At 43.0% G+C, this 25,621-nt stretch overlaps 1 protein-coding gene across 5 annotated transcripts in view; it reads right to left on the minus strand.

Annotated features, from left to right (window-relative positions):
* Nucleotides 1-1,121: 1,121 nt before the first annotated feature.
* LHFPL3 (LHFPL tetraspan subfamily member 3) overlaps nt 1,122-25,621 on the minus strand; it is a 399,847-nt gene continuing 375,347 nt past the window's right edge. For all 5 annotated transcript variants that reach the window (XM_073328518.1, XM_073328515.1, XM_073328517.2 and 2 more), the window contains one exon: nt 1,122-3,719. Coding sequence is in view for 2 of the 5 variants with exons in the window: in XM_073328515.1 (XP_073184616.1) it covers nt 3,691-3,719 (29 nt within the window). In the remaining 3 variants the exon portion in view is untranslated. The remainder of the gene's footprint in view (nt 3,720-25,621) is intronic.

A 25,621-nucleotide genomic window follows, 5' to 3' on the forward strand; every position in this document is an offset into this window, starting at 1 on the left:
CAGCTATTGTACACTTACCAATAAAACTCACAAAGCTTCTTGGGGCTAAATTCTGCAATGGTTTGCATCTGCTGCAACCCCAGTTGACTTTAGGAGGTATGCAGCAGTTGTAAGTGAAGATTTGCACCCTTAGACTTTAGAACCAGTTTTACCATGGGGAGATCTTGCCGAAGACAGACATTATCTTCTTGTTTTTCCAAACAGACCTGAAGATCCAAATCCTGACCTGATATAGCCAGGCAAAAATACACTGACGTTAATGGGGTTGCAGGAGTAAATTTGACCTGGGCAGCCAATCAGAGATGAGAGAAGGGAGCTAGCTAGGTTTAATCTCATTCAGAAAAGATATTTCACATTTCATGATAAGGATTTTGCACAACACTAACAATCAGATGGTAAGCTCTTTGACCATGACTACTGATGTATTTGTACAGTGCCTATCACAATGGGGGGCCTCAATAATTTAAAAACATTTAAGGCCAATGTAAAGGAGATGATATAATATGCTTTCTGAAATCAAGCTATTACTTGGTTTCTGTTTACAGAATGGCCATTTGTGACAGAACTATAAACTGGAATTGAAAAAAAAAATCGCTGAGCTTTATTCAGTTCCACAAAAATATTTAAGTTGAACTTTACAAACCTGCCTAGGAGTAATCAATCTATTAAAATTAATGGGCACTTGGCATCCAAATCTCCTGGGTGGCTTTGAAAACCTTGCTATATGTAGATGGCTTTACTGTATTCAACTCCTGATTATTTTGCATTTTATGAAACCAAGTTTACAATAAGAGAATGAAGAGCATTTAACAAATAAGGCCCAAGCCTGCAAATATGATGGGTCTGGACAGTCCATGTGCCCATCCAGAGACCACTTACTTTACTGGGGCTCCACATGAGCACAGGGGTGTATCCCTATGCGTCACATTGCAGGGGTGGGGCCTGGATAGGGTCTAGAAAGGGGGACACTGATTGCAGTACCAGCAGTCATTACCACAGGTGAACTGGAGAAAAGCATGAGCATACTCTATTTTAGTATGCTACAAAAATTAATCATGGACATTTATTAGGTACTTTAATGCTAAGCATATATTAAAGTAAGAAAAATTATTGTAGTCATTTTATTTTATTTTAGTTTTTTACAGAAAGTCAGGTATTCCAACAATTTTCTTTACAGTTTGTTGACTTTAAAAAAAATTGCACACATTTTTGACATTACAATGGAATGGAATGGGAAAGCGTTCACTTTTAAAAAGATAAAAACATACTATGTAGACTTAATTAACATTTAGTGATGTACATCCTTGTAACTTTGCTTTATTTATGTACATATGGTACATTTTAATTGAAATAGTAGAGTCACAAGGTCTTGTGATGACACATTTTTTTCAACATTTGTATATGTCTAAAGTGGGCTTTTTCGTGATACAATCACTATGATGCAAAACTCAGTAGGCAGTAACAAAATTGCATGGCACAGAGAAACCCAATTAATGTAGTTTCTATTGCAGGAAAAAAATATCATGACTGCAATAATCCAAGAATACAATGTAACCCCTGGCATAAATGATTACAACGATACTGTAGCACATTCAGGTAAACCTCTTTACAAACTTTTGAGAATAAAGTGTGCCTATGATATACCAACACTGGTAAATGATGACAAACTTTATTAAGACCCCATTTAGCAAGGTGGGCCTAAATGTGCCTAATTTTGAGCATGTGAGTTGTCCCATTGATTTCAGGGGGATTACTCACATGCTTAAATACCTTGCTGAATTGGGGCCTTAATGAGCTTCCGACCCCACTCACGTAAGTCACTTTTGTTATACCCTTCCTCTTTATTTTGGTGACAGAGACTAGGAATAGATTTATGTTGGCGGACAACTTTTGGGTGCGACTTTCAAAAGTGCTCAGCATTGGTGCTCAGCATCCACTGAAGTCAGTGGAAACTCCCATTGGCTACAATGGATGCAGACTTGGGCTAAGGGACAGAGTGTTTGAAAATCCCACCCAAATTTATCTGTAAACTTATTTGGCAAGCATATATGTTAGGTGTTCAGTTACTATAGTGATCAGGGCCATACAGGTACCTTGACAAACAGCTAAAATTGCTATTTAATAACTAGTCATTATTTATTGACAGTTTGGTCACAGACTGTCTTCAGCCAAAGAAGCATAACTGAGATTCATGCACTTAGATGCAGAAGAGTTTTGTTTTGCAGTGGCTCATCTACAACCAGAAGTTAAAAGCATGTTTTATCTCTGTCCCTCTTCGAGAGCTATTTGTTATTTGGGGCCTGTAATAATAATCAATTGTTATTCTAGCTACTTTTTCTGAATGTCAGCAAGTATAATAGTGGCGTTCCAATTCTCCCAAACTTAGAATTGCATCAGGGAACACAAAGGCTGCTCACTTCTAAAATACTCCTCTCTAGAATAATTATCTGATCACATCCCAGGCCTCAGACTACTCTTACTATTCAATTCCTTTCCAGAATGAGTTTGCCTGGCAAGGAACCTTATGAACAGCAACAAAATGTTGCACTGAAGTCAGAACAACTCGGTGGTAACATGCCTCTCGCACCACATAAGCAAAATAAAATGCGAAGGGCCACGGCCACTGCTGTGCTCCAGCTGCTTCACACCACACAAAGCAGCCAGAGCATAGCAGTGAATCAGGCTCAGAGCTTTTACACAGTTTTCCGTAAAATGTACCTGTTTACTAGACAGATTCATAGATTGTAAGGCCAGATGGGACCATTAGATCATCTTCTCTGACCTCCTGTATAACATAGGCCATTGGATTTCATTAAGTGGTTATATGACATAGAACAGGAAAAAATACAAAAGTGCTTAACTGCAGCTGTGTGTTACATTTCAGGTGTCAAGTAATTTCTCCCCCTCCCTTTTCGTTTTGTAAATAAGTGGCTTTATTTTGCCACCTTAAATAGGAGCAAGTCTATGTTGCATGGGAATCAACAGTATTATGACATTCAGAAAGATGTAACTTATTGTATATAGGCCTTCACAGAACTACGATATATGTCCGAAATAATTCTTCAGTTATAAGTTTGTTACAGACATAAATGAAACAGAAGACATATGCAGTAAAAATCGAGAAGCTTTACATTTTTAACCAATTTATTATACAGTGAAATAAACAAAGTGCAGAAATGCTGCAGTAATACTTTTTCCTCTAGAAGATGGAAACATTCAGAGAGTCTATTTCTAAATGCTTATTTAAGAGTGATGTCCTATCAGTTTCCTGGCTACTGGAACAGAAACAGTCTTGAGTTAACTGTGTCTCTACTGTGAAAGGTTTTAAAGCTTTTTGCTTTTCAGTTGAATAAAAAAATGAGTTTACAAACCTTTTCAATGCATATATTACATAAGTTTTGTCTAGCAACAACTACATCCCTTTTAATTTATTCCCTAAATGTGACTTTTCATGCATGTCTTCTGAATGCTGTATTCAGTGACAGTTTCTAATGAGCTGGTGTGTAATCCATGATTGCATTTCTCTTCAGAAAATCACTTCCATGCCTGGCTGATCTATGTTTAGAAGGCAGCTCTTACCAATCAGGCATTTTTGCACTTGTCAACATTCTTCTCCATTGAAGGCTCCTTCCCAAGCTTCTTTCCATTTAATGTTGATGTACAAAAGCAGTTACTCATTTTGTTTTGTGCTCATTCTAGTGAGGATTGGCGTAGCAGGACTGTGCAAAACAGAGAGAAGAGAGAAGTCAGTTTATTGCAAGCAGACAGTCATTGCTATTGTGTTTGGCACAGTGCTATCTTCTGATCAATACTCTAAATACATTTCACTATTTTTATTTCCATTCATTTTAAAAGATAACATTGGTCATCAACTTTAATCTCCAACTATCACTGAGAGTTGTAGGGTGGAATCTTTGAAATCAGTTTTGATCTATTATTCGACAAGAAAAGTCAAAATAAAGGGATTGTTTCATCTGAAGTCTGAACAGTGGGAACATAAAGATGCAGCATGTACTGGGTGAGAGTCACATTTGTTTAATAACAATAGTGAAGGACAAGTAGTAGACAAGAAATGCGCACGTGTCTGATTAAAAGGATCCTAAGGCATTTTATAAAGTTGAGTAAGTATCATTATGGAGTCACAGATGATAAAGAAGGTAAAGATCTGTTTCATCATCCCATCTATTTCCTTCTCAGTGAAGTATTGTTCCCCACAGTACCTAGGCAAGCATGTGGTCTAATTTACTGTTAAAATTATCCTCTTTTCACAAATAGAAATAATGATGCTGAGAGAGCTAAATCACTTTCCCACAGCCAAAGAGTGAGTCAGTGTCAGAATCAGGAATGAAACCAGGTTTTTTTGACTCCAAGTCCCCTGGTCAGCCCACTCATCATCCTGCCTCTACTATAGCTAATAGCTATGGGAAGGCTATGACAAAAATATATGTGGACAAATACAGATAGATGGCATCACAGAGAAATTATTTGATATGGGACAATTTTAACAAGGAACACCAAATGTACAGGCCTTAATAATATACTGTGGCACCTCCATGAAAAATGTCAGGTTTGTAGGATTAAATGGAGCATTTCAAAAAAGAGTTTTTATCACAGGTTATTGTATTTGCTATTCAAAGGCATGACAATATTTGGCATGATAATTATTGGATTTCCAGCAACATTTGAAATTCAGCATTAGGGTTGCAACATATTAACATCTTTATTAATTCTTCTGCAAAATTTTATACACAGGTGTTATACAGAGGAAAGAGGACATTTAATAAATGTCACAGACTCCTAGTTAGTGCTGTGCAAAGAAGAAGCTGCATAAATAAGTCATTCATTTTGTTCAGTCTGGCTTGACCTTGTAACATGTCACATACTTTTGACTTTTTGACATTTCTTTGCATCGGAGTTACCTACAAATCCTTTTTAGAGCTGTCATGTGAACCAAAATTAATGAAAGCAGTCTCTGTGAAAGCTATATTGTCCAACTACCTAATTGCAATGCTGTTAGATTCTCAATCTATTTGGAGATTTTGAAAGGCTTCACATCCTGGTGATATGATTATTGTTCCTACTTGATCCATTCAATTAGAGTACGTGCCGATTGTTGATGACAGAGTTGGTATGCAGTCTCTGCTTGAGGGATTTACAGCATTCCAATGTTTATGCATGTTTTCTGAGGGAGCTCATCAATATTTCTTTGGTGTGAAGATGAATAGTAGAGAGCATTGCAGGCTGCTCCTTCCCAAAGTAAATACACAGATTGAAGTTTCAGATAGTCCACAACATGCTTTTATGGCAAGGGCATTCAGATAAACAGCACTTATAGAGAATAATGCCAGGGTCTTCATCCTTCAAAGGCTGAATACATTGCCTTTGCAACAGTCTCAGCACTTTACCTGATTAATTCTCTGCAGACATATTTATACAACCTCTTAGCCATGCATTTGATTGGTAGTCTGAAAAATGCCAGCCTTCTAGGGGTTATTACTTTGCTGTTCTCGCCAAACACTTGTGATTACAAGTGTCTTACTAAGTTAGAGAGGGAAAGAAAATGACTTTCTTAATGAGGCCAAGACCAATGCTATTCCAAAATCAGATCAGCTGCTAGGAGTCGCTTGAGAAATAAGCGACTGGTAAAATTTCCTCCTCGTCTCACCATAGACCCAAAGTGCTCCACTGACCAGTTATTTATTATCATTTATTGAATGCTGGCAGTATCTTTGGTGTACAACAGGAGAGAAAGGAAGCTATGGTGCCTACTCCCAGGGGCTTACAATCTAAAATAGACACGCAATGCAGTTTGGATACATAAAACACTGGGTGAGGAGATGACTGTCTAATCCCAATATGAGGCATGCAGAATTTGTTAATGTTTTTGTTTTTATTTCTTCATTGAATTGTTCCTGGTCCTGGACAAAACTGCTGCCAATGAGCTAGGCCAGTCCTAGAAGAACATAGGGTTCACTGTAATTTTAATTATGTTCTTCAAATACTTTCAGTTTCTGTTTATCATCTGGAACTGCACCTTGTAACTATAGATACATAGGGTGGGATTTTCAGAAGTACTTAGCCTTGGCCTAAATCTCTTTCCATTGAAGTCCATGGGAATTTTACCAGTAACTTCAATGGGAACAGAGTAAGTTTAATGTTGAGCATTTCTGAAAAATCCACGCTTAGTTGCTGCAACACAGAAATCAGAAACTAACGTGCATCAGTATACAGGCAGCATCCATACATGTGTATGTGTAACCCATGAGCCTAATAGGGAGATATCTCCTTAAGAGACCCATTGGGGGAGGTAGGAGTGAGCCGTGTCTGGTTCATTGGTTGTTTTTATTTTTCCCTAACCAAACCAGGTTTTTTATTTTATACCTGCTACATTCAACTTCAAAGACCAGAACCAGTCCAGAATGTCAAAGCTCAGGGCAACCACCCATACGGATGAGACCTTCATTCTGAAGATGGAAAACTCTTGAAGACGGAGAGGAAAGCACTCCTATCACCAACAACAGGAAGTAGTTGTGTCTGGAGGTTAGCGTCCCAAGCTCCAACCTTTCTTTGCTCTGCTTTGCAGCCTCGATAGCAGCAGTGAAGACATCTACTTAGTGTTGCTAGGCAGATTAAGCACTCCACATCCAGAAGCTTCTGGAATTGGGTGTGGTAGTTTTGGGTCTGCTCCAGTAGGTTCCCTGTTGGTGGGGTCAGACTCCATGAGGGCAAGCAGTCAGGGCAGCTGCTTCGCGGGGGGCTGTGTGCCCTGTGTGAGTTGGGAGAAGCTGAGCCCAGGAGCAGAAAGCAGCCTGTTGTCCCTAACTCTGAAACATTTTGCAGCAGGTCAGTGATATTGTTAACCCTCTAACAGGGAAGCCTGGGCAATGCTAATTATAGCAAAGGGAAACTGGGAGGGAAAAATGACTTCTCTTTTAATTGTATGTTTTGAATGTTGTTTTGATTTTAGCTAGGGTGACCAGACAGCAAGGGTAAAAAATCGGGACAGGGGGTGGGGAGTAATAGGTGCCTATATAAGAAAAAGCCCCCAAAATTGGGACTGTCCCTATAAAATCGGGAAATCTGGTCATCCTAATTTTAGCCAAACAGTTCTGGCTAAATTGTCTCAACTAGTCTGAGTCGCCAACTTTTCTTTAAATGTAGTAATGGGGAAAGAGTCTTTTCTATTTTGCTAGTCTCAGTTTTGTATTTTCTTTAAATCTGTACACTTAACTGAGTGGTTGGTTAATCTGTTAGCTGACTGACTAGCAGTGGTTTCAGCAGAGGAAGAGTCTGCATGGATTCCAACTGAAGATTCCTACAAGCAAGTGGAGGGAAGATGTTGTTTTAGACTCAGCAGACTGTATAGATTTGGTGATCAAAGCCTCAAACTGAGACTTAGGTGAACAAGCCCTAAGCTTTTGGGAAGTTTCAGTTTCTTCTCACTGTATTTCTGTGGGGACTGAACGGTTCAGATTTTAATTTTAGTTTTCTTTATATATGTTTATGTATAACTGTGAAGGTAATGTCTGTGTATTATAACATAGCCATGTTATGTTGTAAAAATTAGATTACAAAAATATAAAGTTATTTAATTAAATTCATTTCTTTAGTTTATTTTGGGACTTGAATGTCGGGAGGTTGACCCTGAGCAATCCATGCTGAAAATCCTTAGAGACTGAACTCTGGGTCTCCAACTACTCTTCTATGGGAGTTGGGGTTTTTGTAGGCACTGGAGAAGTGTAATGAAGTGAACTCTATCCCACCCAAAGGTTACATATGTACCTGTGATTAAGGGGAAAGGGATGAAGGGCAGGTAGGCACCCAAATCCAAGTGGACATTGGGTGCCTAACTGCTCTTCATGTCTTTGAAAATCTTCCCCTAAGTTCTTACAATGAAAAATATTCCTGAATAATAGGCTGGCCTAAGACAATGTCATTGCTTTTCCCGGCGATGAGGAGGAGAGAAGACTTTTGGAGGGCTACATGTAGTATCTACTTCCACTCACTCATCTGCAGAAAGTGCCTTTTCTTTTCCAAATGTGTCCAGCAAGCATCCTTTGCCTTGGTTGCAGCAGCGCTGCAAAGGGGGGGCTGTGGCAGCACTTGTACAGGATTCTGGGGCACACAATAGATGTAAAGCTGCCCACAGCTATGCACAGCAGTAGCGAGGCTGTCCTATTGAATGGGAGACTCAAGATGTCGTAAACTTCCTAGCCAAACCTCTTTGGTTTGGGGCTGGCTTGTAGGTGAATGCTCATGCTGTTCCAGCACCTTTTTGATAGAACATCAGGAATGGCCTCTTGTTTAGCCAACGCCTAAGGTAAACACAGCACTTCTTCCCTTTAGTTGTAGACTAGCAAGCAGGATCTGGCAGTTATCTTTTACACAGTCATCCATGGGTGTCAAAGCCCGACTCTGCCAGCAGAGAATGCTGAGGGTCAGAGACTGTGTAGCGTATACAAGAAATATCAAGATGTATATAAAAGTTTTAAAAAACCCAAGGAGTAAGATTCTGTGTTGCCTTTTCCGGTGAAGAATTACAGGAGTTTACACTGATAGATTGATAAGTGACCTGGCTTCTTTGTTTGCAGCATTTTCTTGCAAAGCAATAGGAAGAAAAAAAAAAAAAAAAAAGGATGTTAACAGATTCTATATTCAGACTCCATGGAATAGGGGACCACAACTCTGAATGGAAGGCCACTTACTGCTCATTAGATCTGCTACAATTATATTACTTGTTGTTCTGTTAGGGGCAGTAGTTTAACTTCCAGCCTAACAGGCTTTATGAATGTTTTCAGAAGCATTCAAGAATTTTCCAAATGCTCACATGAAAAGAGAAATCTTGCCATTTCTATTTGCAGAAAGCTCAGTTCCTGGCTACATAATAAAACTCTTAAAATCTGACAGGCTGATTTCAAGGCAGATGAGGCAGATAATGGTAGTAATTAACCACTGAATGGCATGCCACTTTTTCTTATACAAAGGAGGAACAGAAAAATGGCTGGAGGATCGAAAAAAATTGTTTTTGTCATATTACTGATAGCACTATTTTCTGTTGACAATTCATCTTGTGATTGGGTATAGTGCTTTGTCTAGTAACACTTTTCCACAGGTTTCAGAGTAACAGCCGTGTTAGTCTGTATTCGCAAAAAGAAAAGGAGGACTTGTGGCACCTTAGAGACTAACCAATTTATTTGAGTATAAGCTTTCGTGAGCTACAGCTACATCCGATGAAGTGAGCTGTAGCTCACGAAAGCTTATGCTCAAATAAATTACTTTACCACAGACATGAATACTCCATGTCATTCTGATAATTATTCATGAGCAACAGCAAAATACACCTAAGGAACATCAAGGACCCAAACCTGCACTCCTAGCATACGTGAAGCTCCCACTGGGTCCAGTGCCCTTGAGCCCCTGGCTAATTTTTGTGGCTTTTCAATCCCATTTTCTTATTTTTATTTTTTTCTCTCCTGTTTTTGTGGGTGAAAGACCCACACTGCACAGGAGGAAGTGATTGACTGCAGGGAGAACATTTAAAAGTAATTGTACACAAAATGCTGTCAAGTGCACAGGGTGAACAAAGTGACAAAACAGAGAAACATTATTTTCTAATCTCTTTTAATTGGCATAATTTTAGGTGCTATTTGTAACACTAGTAGGTAAAGCAGCTCCAGAGAGAAGTGTAAGTTTTAATTTGGTGTCCCTTAAATAGTCCAATCAATTAAAACAAAGGGATACATAATTAAGTAGGACCTCCACATGTCAAAGTGCAACAGATCAGGCACATTAGGGAATGAGATTAGAAGGCCCCTTAATGTGCAGAGGTCAATCTTGCTTGTTTCCTTTCACGTTTGTTATTAGCTTCATATTCTTTTGATGTGTGGCAGATTTGAAGGGGCTTTTTGAGGTGGGGGTTTGCATTAGTAAATGTCATTCTATGTGTTATTTGGTCTTTGTAATAATGTGATATACAATTACTATGGACAGAAACACAGAATAGTGTGATATAACAATCCACATGGTAATGCCAGGAGAGAATCTACTCCTCAAGCATAACAGATTATTTTTAACCTAAAATTGTTATATTTTAAACTATTTTCAAAATGGTAGCGATGTTTAGATTAGTATGCGCTATGGCATGTGTAACAGTCTGGAAGCATTCTCCTGTGAACACTTTCTAGTACAAGGGTGGGCAAACTTTTTGGCCTGAGGGCCACATTAGAGTGCGAAACTGTATGGAGGGCCGGATAGGGAAGGATGTGCCTCCCCAAACAGCCTGGCCCCCACCCCCTATCTACCCCTCCCACTTCCTGCCCCCTGACTGCCCCCCTCAGTACCCCCCACCCATCCAACCCCCCCACTCCTTGTCCCCTGCCCCCCCCCGGGACCCCTGCCCCTAACCGCCCCCCAGGACTCCACCCCCTATCCAACCCCCCCAGTTCCCCATCCCTTGACCTATCCAACCCCCCCCAGTTCCCCATCCCCAGAACCTCCACCCCATCCAACCGCCCCTGCTCCCTGTCTCCTGACTGCCCCCCCCGCGACCCCCTGCCCCTTATCCAACCCCCCGGCCCCGGTCCCCTTACCATGCTGCTCAGAGCAGCGTGGCTGGTCACTGCGCCGCCTGGCCGGAACCAGACATGCTGCTGCGCTGCCCTGCATGAGCGTGCAGTCCCACTGCCCAGAATGCTGCCCGCGCAGTGGAATGGCTGCATGGAAGAGGAACTGCACGGGAGGCGCTGGGGGCTAGCCTCCCGGGCCAGGAGCTCAGGGGCCAGGCAGGATGGTCCCGCAGGCCGGATGTGGCCCGCAGGCCGTAGTTTGCCCACATCTGCTCTAGTAGCTAGTGTTTTGGATCCTAGTGGGGCCTGTAACAGTGAGTCAGCAAGACTCCCTTACCAGGTGAGGTTTATGGATATAAAGAAGATGGGAATAGCCTTCTACCCAAAGAGAGTCTGTGAATCTGATGGATGAACTAGCGTCTTCGCTGAACGACTTTGAGGTAGGAACCCTAGAAGCAACCAAACCTAGTGAGAAGGCATGGAAGGGACTTCATATTATCTTTCAGTTCCTTTCTCTGTTAACAAGGCTACATCCCATGGGAAGAGGGTGAGTTTTGATTCTGCACAGTGTGTGGACTGTCTTTTAGAGCAGATTGAGAAAGGCAACTGCTCACAGCCAGCTAGTTCTTCTTTCAACAGAACCACTGTTTAAACTTACCTAAATGCAGGGAGATGGCAGCCACAGGTTCTGAAATCTTGTGTGTCTGCTGCCTACAAGGCAGGCAGCAACAGAAGTCCAGCTTCCCCTCACTACCCTGCCGGCTTGTCTCATCTTTGACCTGGTGAGACCAACAGTCCAGTGTCTGTACCTATTCAGTCCTCACTGCTGACAGAGACCACCAATAAGAAGCCAAAACCTACAATCGGTTACTATTTATGACAGTCTGCACTGATATGAGCAGATCCACTGACTTTTTTTTGGCTCACTCACAGGAGAAAGGATTACAGCAGGGATTGGCAACCTTTGGCACGCAGCCCTCCAGGTAAGCCCCCTGGGGGGCCGGGCCAGTTTGTTTACCTGCCGCGTCCGCAGGTTCGGCCGATCGCGGCTCTCACTGGTTGCAGTTCGCCGCTCCAGGCCAACGGGGGAAGCAGAGGCCAGCACATCCCTCAGCCTGCACCACTTCCCGCAGCACCCATTGGCTTGGAGTGGTGATCTGCGGCCAGTAGGAGCTGCAATCAACCGAACCTGTGGACGCGGCAGCTAAACAAACCGTCCTGTCCCATCAGGGGATTTACCCTGGCGGGCCGTGGGCCAAAGGTTGCCGATCCCTGGATTATAGGATAAGTAATGATTTGCAGGATCAGGCCCAAGGCTATAAGTTATAGTGGGCGCAGGGAGGGATTGAGAGAGAGACATGTTTAGCATCATAAACAAATATAACACACAGCCCCCTCATTCTTTCCCTCTCAAAGAATTTGTCTTTAACACAGAGAAGCAAGTCAGGTGGCATCGCACAAGCTCATCTTCTTCTGACAATGCCTTTTCGGAATCCTCATCAATTTGCCTTTGTCCCTTAAATAGTACTCTGTGATCTTTTTTGGGAGCTTTGAGAAGGGAATCATGTCTCAAAAGAGGTTTTGCTGGCATGGATGATATGGAGTTTTGCTGAGAACTGGAGAGAGACAGAAATGCCTTCACCAATAAGGACTTTTATGTTATTAAGCAGCTTTCTCTAGTGAGTTGTAGGACACAAGTCAGGCAAAAATCAGGTTTTTTTATTCACCGATTTTTATTTCTTCGTTCTGGTTTGCTGCAGTCTTTCCCTATCTGTCCTGGACATCCAAAGAAATGACGGTTGTTGTGATCCCTAAGTGTCCCTTAACTGTTTTCTCTCGCGCGTTGGCATAGAGCTATTACATGGGAGACCTTACGGTGGCACAGCTGCAGTGGTACAGGTCTGTAGTGTAGATATATATAGCCTTAGGTGCCTAAATATAGACTTAGGTGCCGAACATTAGGCATCAGGTTTGAAAACAGCAATCTTTGCAACCTGTTCTCTGTTTGCTTCATTCTTGATTACAGCAAGACTGTATCTTCGCATCTAGTAAGATTCAGTGAGTTTTAAAGATAAGTTTTCACTTTTTTTTCCTATATTGTGCTGATAGACATGCTAGCCCCTTTTCATTCAGGCTAAATGGAAGATGTGATTAAGGTCCATTATGGAGTCAGATAGCTGAAATAATAAAACCCACTGCCCAACATGCTAGGTCACATGGGAAGGCTTGAGCAAGAACTAACTCAGGAAGAATAAGGAGTTTCCCTACAACTGATTGCAAATCCACAGGGTGGGGCATTAAATTGATTTGCACGTTTGTTAGCATGAGAAAGGTAGGAGACAGCCAGAGAAGCACAGTGAGTGTGACCCTGGGAGAAAGCTGAGAGAGAGATATTATTCTGGGCACAGTGTTAGCTGAAAAAGAGGCTTGGAATCTGAAGAAGTGAACTGCCTCTCTTTGTTCTGACTGTGTTCAGGGAAACAGGATATTGAGTACATTCTTTGTAAATAAACAGGATTGCGTTCAAGAATACCTGAATCTTATCATCAATTTCTCCTCCTAATGGAAACAACCCAACAAGCAGTTCAGCTTCTATTGCTAGTGACTGTTGGTGGGTTGGCACTTTCTGGCTCCTAAGAACCATGTGGACCAGAGTTAAAGACCCCATAGTCTCTGATAATAGTACAGGAATGTGTGTTGTAAAGAAATAGTTCTTGCTTTTCCCCTTCTTTGATGACATTGATCAGATTTAATGGCAATACTATCAGACACAGACTTCCCATAGTGATCTTGTGTAGTTCAGGTTGTTAAATTATGGATAGAACTGGTCAATTTTTTGCATGAGAAGACATTTAATTTAAAATGGCCTTTTAAAAAATTGTGAAAAATTGTTGGCATTATCAAAATGTCTGGTGTTTATGAAATGTTCTCAATTTTTTATAAAAAATGTTTAGTTTACTGAAAACAGCATTTTCTTCTTACTGCAGATTTTTAAAAATAATGTCAATAAAAAATTCAGTAAAAATGTCAGAAAAGGTAGTGAATGGAAGAATGGCTCCATGTCAAACTCTGCAAAATAGAAACAACTTTAAATTTTTGTGTGACATCATTTTCCCATTTTTTTCAACCAACTTCAATACCGGATGATTTTGGAGTATTGTACAAGTATGATCTGTTCTTTTGCATGTCCAGTCACACACCTGTTTGAGAGAGAGCTCTCTCTCCTTCTGTTATGATCACAGATTCATAGAAATGTGGAGCTAAAAGGGACCTCTTGAAGTCATAAAGCCTCCTGCGCTAATGCAGGACCAAATAAACCTAGATCACCCTTGACAGATGTTTTTCCAACCTGTTCTTGAAAATCTCCAATGCTTTGGTTTCCACAATCTCCCTTGGAAGCCTTTTCCAGAGCTTAACTAACCTTATAGTTAGAATTTTTTTCTTAATATCTAACCTAAATTGCCTTTGCTGCAGATAAAGATGCTTACTTCTTGTCCTACCATCAGTGGACATGCAGACCAACTGATCTCAGTCCTCTTTATAACAGCCCTTAAGATATTTGAAGACTGTTTATCAGGTCACCCCCTCAGTTTTCTTTTCTCAAAACTAAACATGCCCAGATTTTTTAACCTCTGTTCATAGGTCAGGTTTTCTAAACCTTCTGTCACTTTTGTTGCTCTCCAATTTGTCCACATCTTTCCTAAAGTGTGGTGCCAAAAATTGGACACAGCCTTCCAACTGAGGCCTCCTCACGAGTGCTGAGTAGAGTAGCGATTCATGGTGCCCGAACTCCCTCCCACCCTCCCTCCAGCTCATTCTTTTCTGTGTGCTGCCCAGTGCATCTGGTCTTCTCTGTATCTATCTTCTAGAATGCAAACTCTTCAGAGCAGGTGACTTCATTTTGTATCTTGTACAGGGCTGGACATATTGTTGGTGTTGAAATAATTGAATAATATAATACACTTCTTCTCTAGACTGAGGGCTTGTGTTCTTTAGCTGGGTTAATATACGCCAGTTGTCACAATCCTTGTCAATTGCTTCTGTTAGTGAATGGCATGTGAGTAAATCTTTGATGACAAATATCCTAGAGAGAGGAGGGGATTAAATCATTACCTCAGACACTGAAATTTATTGTGTTTGAGTATCTTTACTTAGAAAAGTGAATGGTGACACTTTCAAAGATCAGTACAGTCTTTGAGAAGAATGAGTGTATATATGGAACTTACACTGTGAATATTTGGGTTGTTGGCTAGGCCAATTGGGCTAGCGTATTCACACCCTCTTTCAGGAAGGACAGATAGGCATGTTACTTCAAACCCAATGATATTAAAAAAAATTAATCTTGGTGCTCATGGAAAACCATTGCAGAATCAGTGATGTCTGTGAGCACCATGACAAACATACTTATCTCTCTATGTGCATTAAGGGGGCTTTGGGATTCAGCATGCTGTCCCAGAAATGCAACTGGATGTGAGGGTGGTGGCAGCAACATAAGCAGCTGGACTCTCACTGGGGCATGGCTATTGGATATCTTGGACCCTCAATCAGGCCTATTATGCATGAACTTACAAAAAGTGGTCAAGCAAAACAGAAAACTTAAAACATGTTGCAATTATATAGCTGTCTATCAGCATTTCCAAGTGAATTCTAGAGACTAACATAATGTGTTATTTCATGCAGCCCCCTGTGCCTTGAAAACCTTTCTTGACTGACTTCACCTCCTCAGTCTTCTCAAAACCCATTTCTTAAGGAAGTCTCAAATGATAAATTATAATCATATGTATCTAGTGATGGAGAAAAGTGCAACCATCTAGATGTATGCCACTAACTCAAATATGCCTACCCCAACCATTCAAAACTCATGAGTCAGGCACCCAAAACCATGAGTGACTTACAAATTATGAGATTCTAAAACTAAATGTTGGGATGTTTGTATTTGCCTCATGGTGTTTGAGCCTTTAAGGCTCATGTTTTTCAAGTTTTTTTTCTGCAGCCATGAGGGCTAGAAATTTACTTTAAAAAAAAGAGCTAAGGGTCTCACACAATCACATGACTCCAGAAGCGAGTGCTTTGAAAAAATATCATGAGAGTTGACTACACTCCTAATCCTTTTAATAACCAGACAATCATTTTGTCTTCAGCCCCATCCTTCCCTCCCTTTCCTCCATGTGTTTTCATCTCCTTCCATAGTTCTTCTCTTAGCTTAGGTTGCAAACCTATAATTGGATCCATATGTGCACATCCCTTCACATGTATACAGTCCCATTGGGTATGTGTATACAGCCTGTGGAGGCAAACCTCCCAGCCCGGGGTGACAGACTCACTAGTGCTCTAAAATAGCTGTGTAGACAGCACTTTGAAGTTGTGGCTTGTGCTGGAGCTCGGGCTCTGAAGCTTAGGGAAGTTTGTGTGGGGCACTGGCTTGGAAGTCTGAGCTCCAGCCCACGCTGCAACGTCAAAGAGCTGTCTGTATAGCTATGTCTGGAATGCTAGCGCAAGCCCTGCAAGCCCAAGTCCGTGAACTCAGACTGGGAGACTTCCTTTAATGGCCTGTGTAGACATACCCATGACCCCAGTGGGACTCTGTATGGGTGCAAGGGTTTGACTGCATGGATCCCGTGGAGGATTGGGACCATGGATTTGGGGCTTGACCTTACTCTTAATCCATTTTGTAAAGCACGAAGCACAATGCACATCTATGGCATCACGTAATACCAGCTCTGAAGTTTCCATGTAGGTGGACCGTAAATTTTGTCGATTTATTTACTCAAACATTACAATGGATGGATTTCCCTCTGGCTTGGTACTAATATAATAATGTATTTTAATTATTTGCTGCAGATGATTAGCAATTAAAGTGAACTGAAAAATTTAACCACAGAGAGCTTCCTTCTTGTGCTATTTCTGAATTCTCTCACACATTCATCTAAAGCTAAAACATGACAGATGTCTCAAATACATGACAGAGCATAAACTATTGATTGTTATTGTTATTTTAACAAAACAAGCAGCATGGGAAGATCTTTTTCAGTTGTGATTTCTAGCTCCTGAGCATCCTAACCCTTGTCAGTGCTGAAGTCTGGAACCGTTGATGTCTGGCACCAGGAAATGCTAACCCCAGTAAATAAAGAGTTAATTTTAGTTTTCTTAGCCTGATATTTTGAATACTTCCAAGCAAAACCTGCTCCCAGCCATGTTTTCCTGTATGATCTGATTCGCTTGAGAAACTGTTTGGGGTTGTTATGAAAATCAGCAGAGTCAGCACCACTCATAAAACCAAGAACTGCTATGAATCTAACCAGGCATTTTCAGTGAGTTTGTTTTTTTTTTGCACAGATGAGAACAAGCTCATGCTTATATAAGAAAAACATCACTTTGAACCCATTAGATTTTTTTTTAGTGTTTTTGAAATTTCTGTGATCAATCATAAGTTCTAGTCTTATGAGGTCACTCTCTATAAGCACAGACTCACCCTGGGTTATCGTTTCTAGTCCTCACTGAACACAAAGCAAGTTTATGCAGAATAAAGACTGGCTGAACTTTTATGGCTCCATTTTGTGGGCTAGAGCACAGCTTGTAAAATCTTTTGGCAGGAAGAAAGAACAATGTCCTACCTTTCTTATAAAAGTTTGGAGAATAATACGTAAAATTGAGATTGTAAATTCTTTTTGGCAGGGATTGGCTGTATCTGTCTCCTGTGGAGTGCCTAGCATAATTTTGGGTGCTAAAAATAATATTTTACTAGGCCAAATTATCCTAGGTGTAAAGCCATCAACTTCAGACAAATTGCACCTGAGATGAATTCTTATCAGCACTTCTATAGCACTAGCTGCATTTCTAAAGCACCTATCACCATGGTGTGTGGGCATTTATAAAGGAAAGGAAAGGAAAGGAAAGGAAAGGAAAGGAAAGGAAAGGAAAGGAAAGGAAAGGAAGAACTCTCTAGGGCTCTGAGAATCCAAATACCCTGAATGGCTCAGTATCTGTGAGTGTGTTGGTGTTTTTAGCCTCACGTAATCATTTATGGGGCCAAAGTAAAGTAGGATCTGGTCTTTTCATAGTATTTCTGTCACCCAGGAATTAAAGCAGATTGAGAAAGCAGCTCTTGCATTATTTCACCCCATAAGTGGATCCCCTGTGGAACTGAAAAAAAACCCATTGAAAATAATTAATAAATATTTGAAAGACTCATTATTATTTATTTATACCTGTCCATATATCTATTCAGGGGACACCGTCATAGGGCCTAATCACATCAGCCACACTATCAGAGGCTTGTTCACCTGCACATCTACCAATGTGATATATGCCATCATGTGCCAGCAATGCCCCTCTGCCATGTACATTGGTCAAACTGGACAGTCTCTACGTAAAAGAATAAATGGACACAAATCAGATGTCAAGAATTATAACATTCAAAAACCAGTTGGAGAACACTTCAATCTCTTTGGTCACTCGATTACAGACCTAAAAGTTGCAATTCTTCAACAAAAAAACTTCAAAAACAGACTCCAACGAGAGACTGCTGAACTGGAATTAATTTGCAAACTGGATACATTAACTTAGGCTTGAATAGAGACTGGGAGTGGATGGGTCATTACACAAAGTAAAACAATTTCCCCTTGTTTATTCCCCCCCACCCCCACCTTCCACTGTTCCTCAGACGTTCTTGTCAACTGCTGGAAATGGCCCACCTTGATTATCCCTACAAAAGGTTCCCCCTCCCCCCCCCGCCCCCGGCTCTCCTGCTGGTAATAGCTCACCCTAAGTGATCACTCTTGTTACAGTGTGTATGGTAACACCCATTTTTTCATGTTCTGTGTGTATATAAATCTCCTCACTGTATTTTCCACTGAATGCATCCGATGAAGTGAGCTGTAGCTCACGAAAGCTTATGCTCAAATAAATTTGTTAGTCTCTAAAGTGCCACAAGTCCTCCTTTTCTTTTTGTTAAAAACAATGCAGCCCTTGTTCTGAAGAGTTTACAACCTACTGCTCAACACAGACCATCACAGTGGGGACAATGCATGGAAGGGAAGTAGGGAATGGACCAGAGGTGCAGGGTTACGCAGGAAGAACTTGTCGTGGCTTGTCTGGCTTCTTCAGGCTTCTTAAAAGCACCAGGTGACTTTTAAAAATATGTTTATAATTAAAATGATTGACAGTAATTGTGTGAGTTAATTCACAAGCAGGATTGTCAGGAAATGTACTCCTGAAGGGGAAGGGCTCCTGATATACACGTTTCACCAAACACTTGAGAAGCCAATGCAGGAAACATTCACTTTGATGCTCTGGCTCTGACCCTCTGTGAAGCTTCCCAGACTGGCTTTGGGCAGCCAGTCCAAACCTGTGAGCTGAGAGAACAAAGAACCCTGGCTCAATATAAAAAGACAGGGGCAGAGATTGTTAAGGAGAACAGTCTGAGACCCAGGGCCCAGAGATTATGGGTTTGGGGCACAATAGACATGCGTCTAAGGCCTGGTCTACATTATAACATTAGGTCGACACAAGGCAGCTTCCATTGACCTAGTTGTGCACGTGTCTTCACTTAAATTTGGCTCCCACCAACGTAAGTGCCCTATTATGCTGATAATAATACCACCGCCCCAAGCGGCGTGGAGCCACGGTCCATGAACTTAGGTTGACGAGTGCAAGTGTAGACACTGTGTTACTTATGTTGACTGTTACTGTCCTCCAGCAGCTGTCCCACAATGCCCCACACTGACTGCTCTGGTCACCATTGTGAACTCTGCTGCCTAAGGGTTAAGGAGACTAGAAGACCCCATTCCCCCTTTAAAGTCCTGCAGATTTTTGAAATAACTTTTCCTGGCTTGGCGAGCACACCTAGCAGCTCTCCATTGTTCAGTGCAACTGCCCAGCTGACCATGCTGGCTACACGCTCCAGACATGCGCCTGCCTGGAGTACACAGGAGGTGGTGGATCTCCTGGGCCTGTGGGGAGAAGAGGCTCTGCAGGCACTGCTCCCATCCAGCCACAGAAACGTGGACATTTATGAGTAGATGGCTCGGCGGATGCAGGAGATGGGCTACAACAGGGACCAGCAGCAGCGCCACGTGACAGCCAAGGAGCTGCAGCAGGTGTACCAGAAGGCCAGGGAAGCCAATAATTGATCTGGTGCTTAGCCACAGACCTGCCACTTCTACAAAGAGCTGCATGCCATCTTCGCCAGAGCCTCCATCACCACCCCCAAGAGCACTGTGGATACTTCTGAGGAGTCCAAGCAGGGGCATGCACAGGAATTTAAATTTGACTGCTTTTGGAGGGCATGTTCCATGCCCCTGCCGCGGCCTGGGGCTGGTGGAGCTCTGTGCTCCCACTAATTACTGGGAAAGTCTGTGCCCCTGCTTTCTCCACCTTGTGCATGCCCTGAGTCCAAGTCACAGGCCCCTGCCATGAACAGCGAGGAGGAGGAGCTTGTGGATGAGGAAGAGGAGGAGGATTATGGTATAGGGGATAGGCGACAGGGGGATCCAGCTGTGCAGCAAGCCAGGACCTGTTCTCAACTTCATCACAGTCCAACCAGTCCTGCCAGTCAAGCATGGGTGAGCCCAATGCAGGGAAAGGCACCTCATATAAGCACGTAGTTAAATTTTAAATAACAGGGATGCCCCCTGTTAGCAGGACACATCTTTTCCCTAATCATTAATTTATTCGTGCTAGAAGAGGGAGTGGTACAACCAAGAGAGGTAGAGTTGCTATCTGCTTTTCATTCCACTCTAGAGTGAGGTGGGCTGGAGGGTGAGGTGGGGTGGGACATGCAGAACAGTTTGTTTATGTACACAAAGATGTTCCATGAATCCTCCAGAGAGATCTTGATGAAACTTTCCTGGAGTCACTCTGCAATCCTCTGCTGGAGATTTCTGGGAAGGCTGCCTTGTTTCTTCCACCACGGTAGGACACTTTCCCACACCACTCAGTGATAACTCCAGGAGGCGCCATTGCAGTATACAGGCTAGCAGCATATGGAGCTGAGTGGGTACGGGACGCCAGAAGCAACTGTGGTCTCTCTGCCTTTGTTACCCTTAGGAATAAATAGCAGCTAAATCACCACAGCCTATGGAAAACGGTGCCAGTATTCAGTTCCATTGCCCTATACTACTAGAATCATGCAACCGAGCAATTCCCTTCTAATTTCCCCAGCCCCTGGTGGGCCGTACTCACCACGGTTGGTGCTGTGACTGGGGCTGTGTACAAACAATCCTAAGAAGAAGTGAGAATGTAATCCTAAACATTTCTGGGGAGCAAGTGGCGTGAGCTCAGCATCTTAAATTTCGCTTTCCATAGTAAATACACTGACAATGGTACCTCTGCCTGTTTTATCTACAGTTGCTGCCATTATGGCCGCCAGGGTCTCCCCTGCATGCTCATGGAATGCCTGAGCCAGATAAGGAGGAGAAAGACGAGGATGCAGGATGACATGTTCAAGGAGATCCTGCAAGCCACTGCTGCATCGGGTAGCGAGCATGGGGCCTGCAGGATGAACACTGCAGATAGGCTGGAGAAGGAAAGAATGGAGAGGAGAAAGGTTCAGGAGTCCAGGCAGGAAAAGGAGAGGGAGATGCACATAATGTGGTTTCTCGGGCAACAAACAGAGATGCTGAAGGACTCACCTCCTCTGCAGACCACTGAGAACACAATATTGGGACCTCCCTATAGCCCCCCACCATTTCACATGGCATCAGGGGTCGGTCCACTATTTCTACTACTCCACCCTGGGGGACATTAAAGACAATCACAGCTTGACATACACTGACCTGTGAAAGCCACAGTTGGTGTATGTGTAGCTGAAATGGACAAGAATGTTCTTTCCTCTTCATAAATTCTGTTCTCTTAATTTATAAAATTTTATTAAGTTTTAAATGTTTTTGTTTTTTAATTGCCTGGGGGTTTTTTTGCATAGATTTTGTTACAGAATAAAATTCTATTATTTGGAACATAATTCATCTGTTAGTTCACAATATAAGCTGGCGGGTGCTCAGCAGTTCTGAAAGCGACCAGTTACCTGTTAGTCCAGAATATCATACAACTCATAAGATCATTCACAAACAAAATTAATAGGTGCATTAACAATGCCATAATTGTAGTCCTACATATACAGCAACCATCGTGTGACTCATACCAGGCCTCAAAAGAGCAGGGCCAAGTACAGCACACTGCTACAACACACACTACTCTGGCTCACTATTAAAATGGTCTTTCAAAGCCTCCCTGAGACTTATAGCTCCACATTGAGCTCTTCTAATAGCCCTTGTATCTGGCTGCTCAAATTCAGCAGAGAGCTGTTCCACCTCCACCCGCTGCCCCAGCAGAAACTTTCCCCTTTTGCTTCACAGATATTATGCAGCACACAGCAGGCAGCTATAACCATTGGATATTTTTCACGCAGAGGTCCAATCTTGTGAGTAAACAATGACAGCTTCCCTTCAAATGTCCAAAGGCACATTCAACTGTCATGCTGAACCTCCCAAGCTGGTCGTTGAATTGTTCTGTGGTGCTGTTGATGTGGCTGGTAATTTGCTGGTCGGGAAAGAAAGTCTCTGTTTGCAACTTTCTGAACAGCTTTGGGTTCTTAAAGATGTGAGCGTCATGCACCTTCCCTGGTCCGCCCACACTGATGTTGGTGAAGCATCCTCAGTGATCCACCAGCGTTTGCATTACCATAGAAAAGTAGCCCTTTCTGTTGATGTACTCTGTGGCAAGATGGTCTGGTGCTAAAATAGGGATATGCATGCCATCTGTTGCTCCAATGCAGTGAGGGAACTTCACAGCTACAAAACCATCCCCTATGTCCTGCACATTGCCGAGAGTCACAGTCCTGCGTAGCAGGAGGCAATCAATGGCCCTGCACACTTGCATGGCAATGGCCCCTGCAGTGGATTTCCTGACTCCAAATTGATTCCCAACTGTCCAGTAGCAATCTGGTGTTGCACTTTTCCACAGTGCGATTGCCACTCATTTCTCCACTGTCTGTGCAGCTCTCATTTTGGTGTCCCTGCACTGGAGGGCTAGGACAAGCTTGACACACAGATCCAGGAATGTGGCCTTGCACATTGGAAAGTTCTGCAGCCATGACTCATCTTCCCAAACCTGGATTGTGACCCCACTGGTCAGTGCTTGTTTCTTGGGCCCGAAGTGGCACTCCACCATCTGCAGCTGCTCTATGAATGCCACCAACATCCTTGAATTGGATCTTGCTGTGTCCTACAGCAATCTGTCCTCCAAGGAATCAATTAGAAGAGCTCCCCTCAGCTCTTCTTGCGGTTCTGCAAATGCCGCAGGTTCATGTGCCCTGTCTTTATAATACTCATGACAATAATGGAGAGCCGTGTAGGCTCCATGTTTCTGTCAGAAATGGTGGGGACAGCAAGGAGGGCTACATGGGTTTATTGGATTTTGAAAAAAAGGTGCAAAAATTATGGGCTATAGATGACATTATGGGATGGAGACAGTTGCAAACTGGGAAGTTGATCCCATGCTCCCTGTCACCTCTGCTTGACTTGTTTTGGCCCTATCATGCATTGCCAAAACTTTCCAAAAGGCAGTGAGCTGGATGGTGGCAAGTTGCACAGTTGGATACTTACCCATGGTGCACCACAGTTGATACATTCACTCCTGGAGAGTACGCACACTGCTGACACAAGGAGCCAAGTATGTATGCATATAAACGATGTACTAACTGCAGCAGCTGTATGCTGATGTAACTTGAGTCAACACAAGTTTGTAATGTAGACATGGCCTAACAAATCATCTCAATGGCATTTCTTTGTTTGTTTGTCTGTAGCATTATAACCTTTGAACTCTGTAATTGATCCATTCCAAAATGTCAGGGCATGTGCTAGGCGTTAATGGCCAGAACCCTAGTGATTTTGGTGAAAATCAGAAAAAATGAAAGGGGAAAATGGGGGACACCCTGAAAGAGAAAGAAAAGACAAAAATAGAAGTGGTGGGTAAGGGAGCCACACAGAGCCCCTATGCAGGGGAGACTAGAGGACATATAGAACCCCTGGCTGTTGGGGGATAATGGGGACTGGTTTGGAGACATGGGGGAAGGGGGATGGGAAGGAAAGGGGCTTATACAGAGCCCCTAAATTTGGGGAAATAAGGGGCACATACAGAGCCCTGGTGGGGGAAGAATGGAAGATCCTGGTAAGGGGGCCTGGGTGAAAGGGGAAAATGGGGGGAATGAGGGGACTCAGAGCCCTGGCATGTGGCAGAGGAGGAAGGCAGGGGGGGGGAGCAGCCAGAGCCCCTGGTATAAATTCAGGGCTGCCCAGAGAGGGGGAAAAAGGGGAAGTTTGTCCTGGGCCTTCTGTCTGAGAGCCCCCCCGCAACCAGATTGCATTGTGACCTGGTATGTTGGGTCACAGTGCCATTCAGGTTTGGCCCGGCTGGCCCGCCATCATGATGAGGGTGTGGGGAAAGGAGGGAGGGCAGCCAGGCCAAATGTGGGTGAATGGCAAATTTGAGGTCACAACTCTTGGAGCGGAGAGGTAGGCTGGCAGGAGCTGCTGCTGTGGGGTGAAGAGCAGGGTGGGCTCACTCTCCAAATTAAGGTGGCCACTCACATGTTCATGAAACACAAAATATTCTGGTACTTCCAGGAATGGTGTGGGGCCGCACCTCTGTGGGCTTGACCCCACTCCACCCCACCCCCACCAGTGTGATGTGTGTGTGAACTCACGCCACATGGATAGGTGCCATTTTCGAGAGCATGCTGCTCCCCCCCCCCTCGTTGGTGTGCCTTTGCATGTGAGATAGTGTGGGCGGGGGCAAAGTGGTGTGCTCTTGAAAATGCCATCCCCTGTCCTATACTGGAAAAAACAATATCCGGTGTTGTCTGAGTACTGGACGAGGGACAAACCCTAGAAAAGCAGGACAGTCTGGTTTAATACTGGATGAGTGACCTGCCAACTCCAAACCCCACTCCCCAGCCACCAGGCTTCCCCTCAGTAGTAATTTTTTTTGCAAGGGTGGGGGAGCCTGAATTTCAGATTTTGCCCCAGGTCTCCCAAAAACTGGAGAGCATGGCATGGAGGGGAGGAGGCAAATGGAGTGGTACACAGAACTCCTGACATGGGGGGAGAATTTGGGAGCCTGCTATAAGGAGAGGGGACAATGGGAGGAGACACAGAGCCCCTGGCATGAGGCAGAGGGTGAAGAGATTGCAAGTCCCTGAAAGAGAAGAGAATAGGAGAATGGCACATAGGGAATTTGTGGAGGGAAGAGAGGGGAATAGTTGTACTGGTATAACAGTTTTGGTACTGTTAAATTAGGCTTGAATAAAGACTGGGAGTGGATGTGTCATTACACAAAGTAAAACTATTTCCCCATGTTTATTTTTCCCCCCTACTGTTCCTCACACTTCTTGTCAACTACTGGAAATAGCCCACCTTGATTATCACTACAAAAGGGTTTTTTTTCTCTCCTGCTGTGAGCTGTAGCTCACGAAAGCTTACGCTCAAATAAATTGGTTAGTTTCTAAGGTGCCACAAGTCCTCCTTTTCTTTTCACCTTACCTGATCACTCTCGTTACAGTGGGTCTGGCAACACCCATTGTTTCATGTTCTCTCTCTATATAAAATCCCCCTACTGTATTTTCCACTGCATGCATCCGATGCAGTGAGCTGTAGCTCATGAAAGCTTATGCTCAGATAAATTGGTTAGTCTCTAAGGTGCCACAAGTCCTCCTTTAGTTTTGGTACTATATCTCTACCTCTATCTCACATTCCCTAATTGCAATAGTTATATTGGTATAAAAGCCTTAGAAGACGAGCTATGAGTCACTGATGCACACAGTTTTCCAAACTGCAGGTCTTAGCCTTGAACTTGCATATGGGTACTCGCACTTTCTCTCACAAGGTATAGGCTAGGGGCATGAGGGTTTTATTTCCATTAATTGGCAAGAGAAAGATGCCCAAAGCTTCTGTTTCTGTAGCAACATTATCTTCTATTTTTTAACAGCAGGCTGCTATTAGCATTTGTTTGCTAAACGTAAGTATATTTCTAATGCAATTATTCACATAGTGCATTACAGT

Source organism: Lepidochelys kempii, chromosome 1 (assembly GCF_965140285.1).
Source record: "Lepidochelys kempii isolate rLepKem1 chromosome 1, rLepKem1.hap1, whole genome shotgun sequence".
Taxonomy (NCBI): domain Eukaryota; kingdom Metazoa; phylum Chordata; order Testudines; family Cheloniidae; genus Lepidochelys; species Lepidochelys kempii.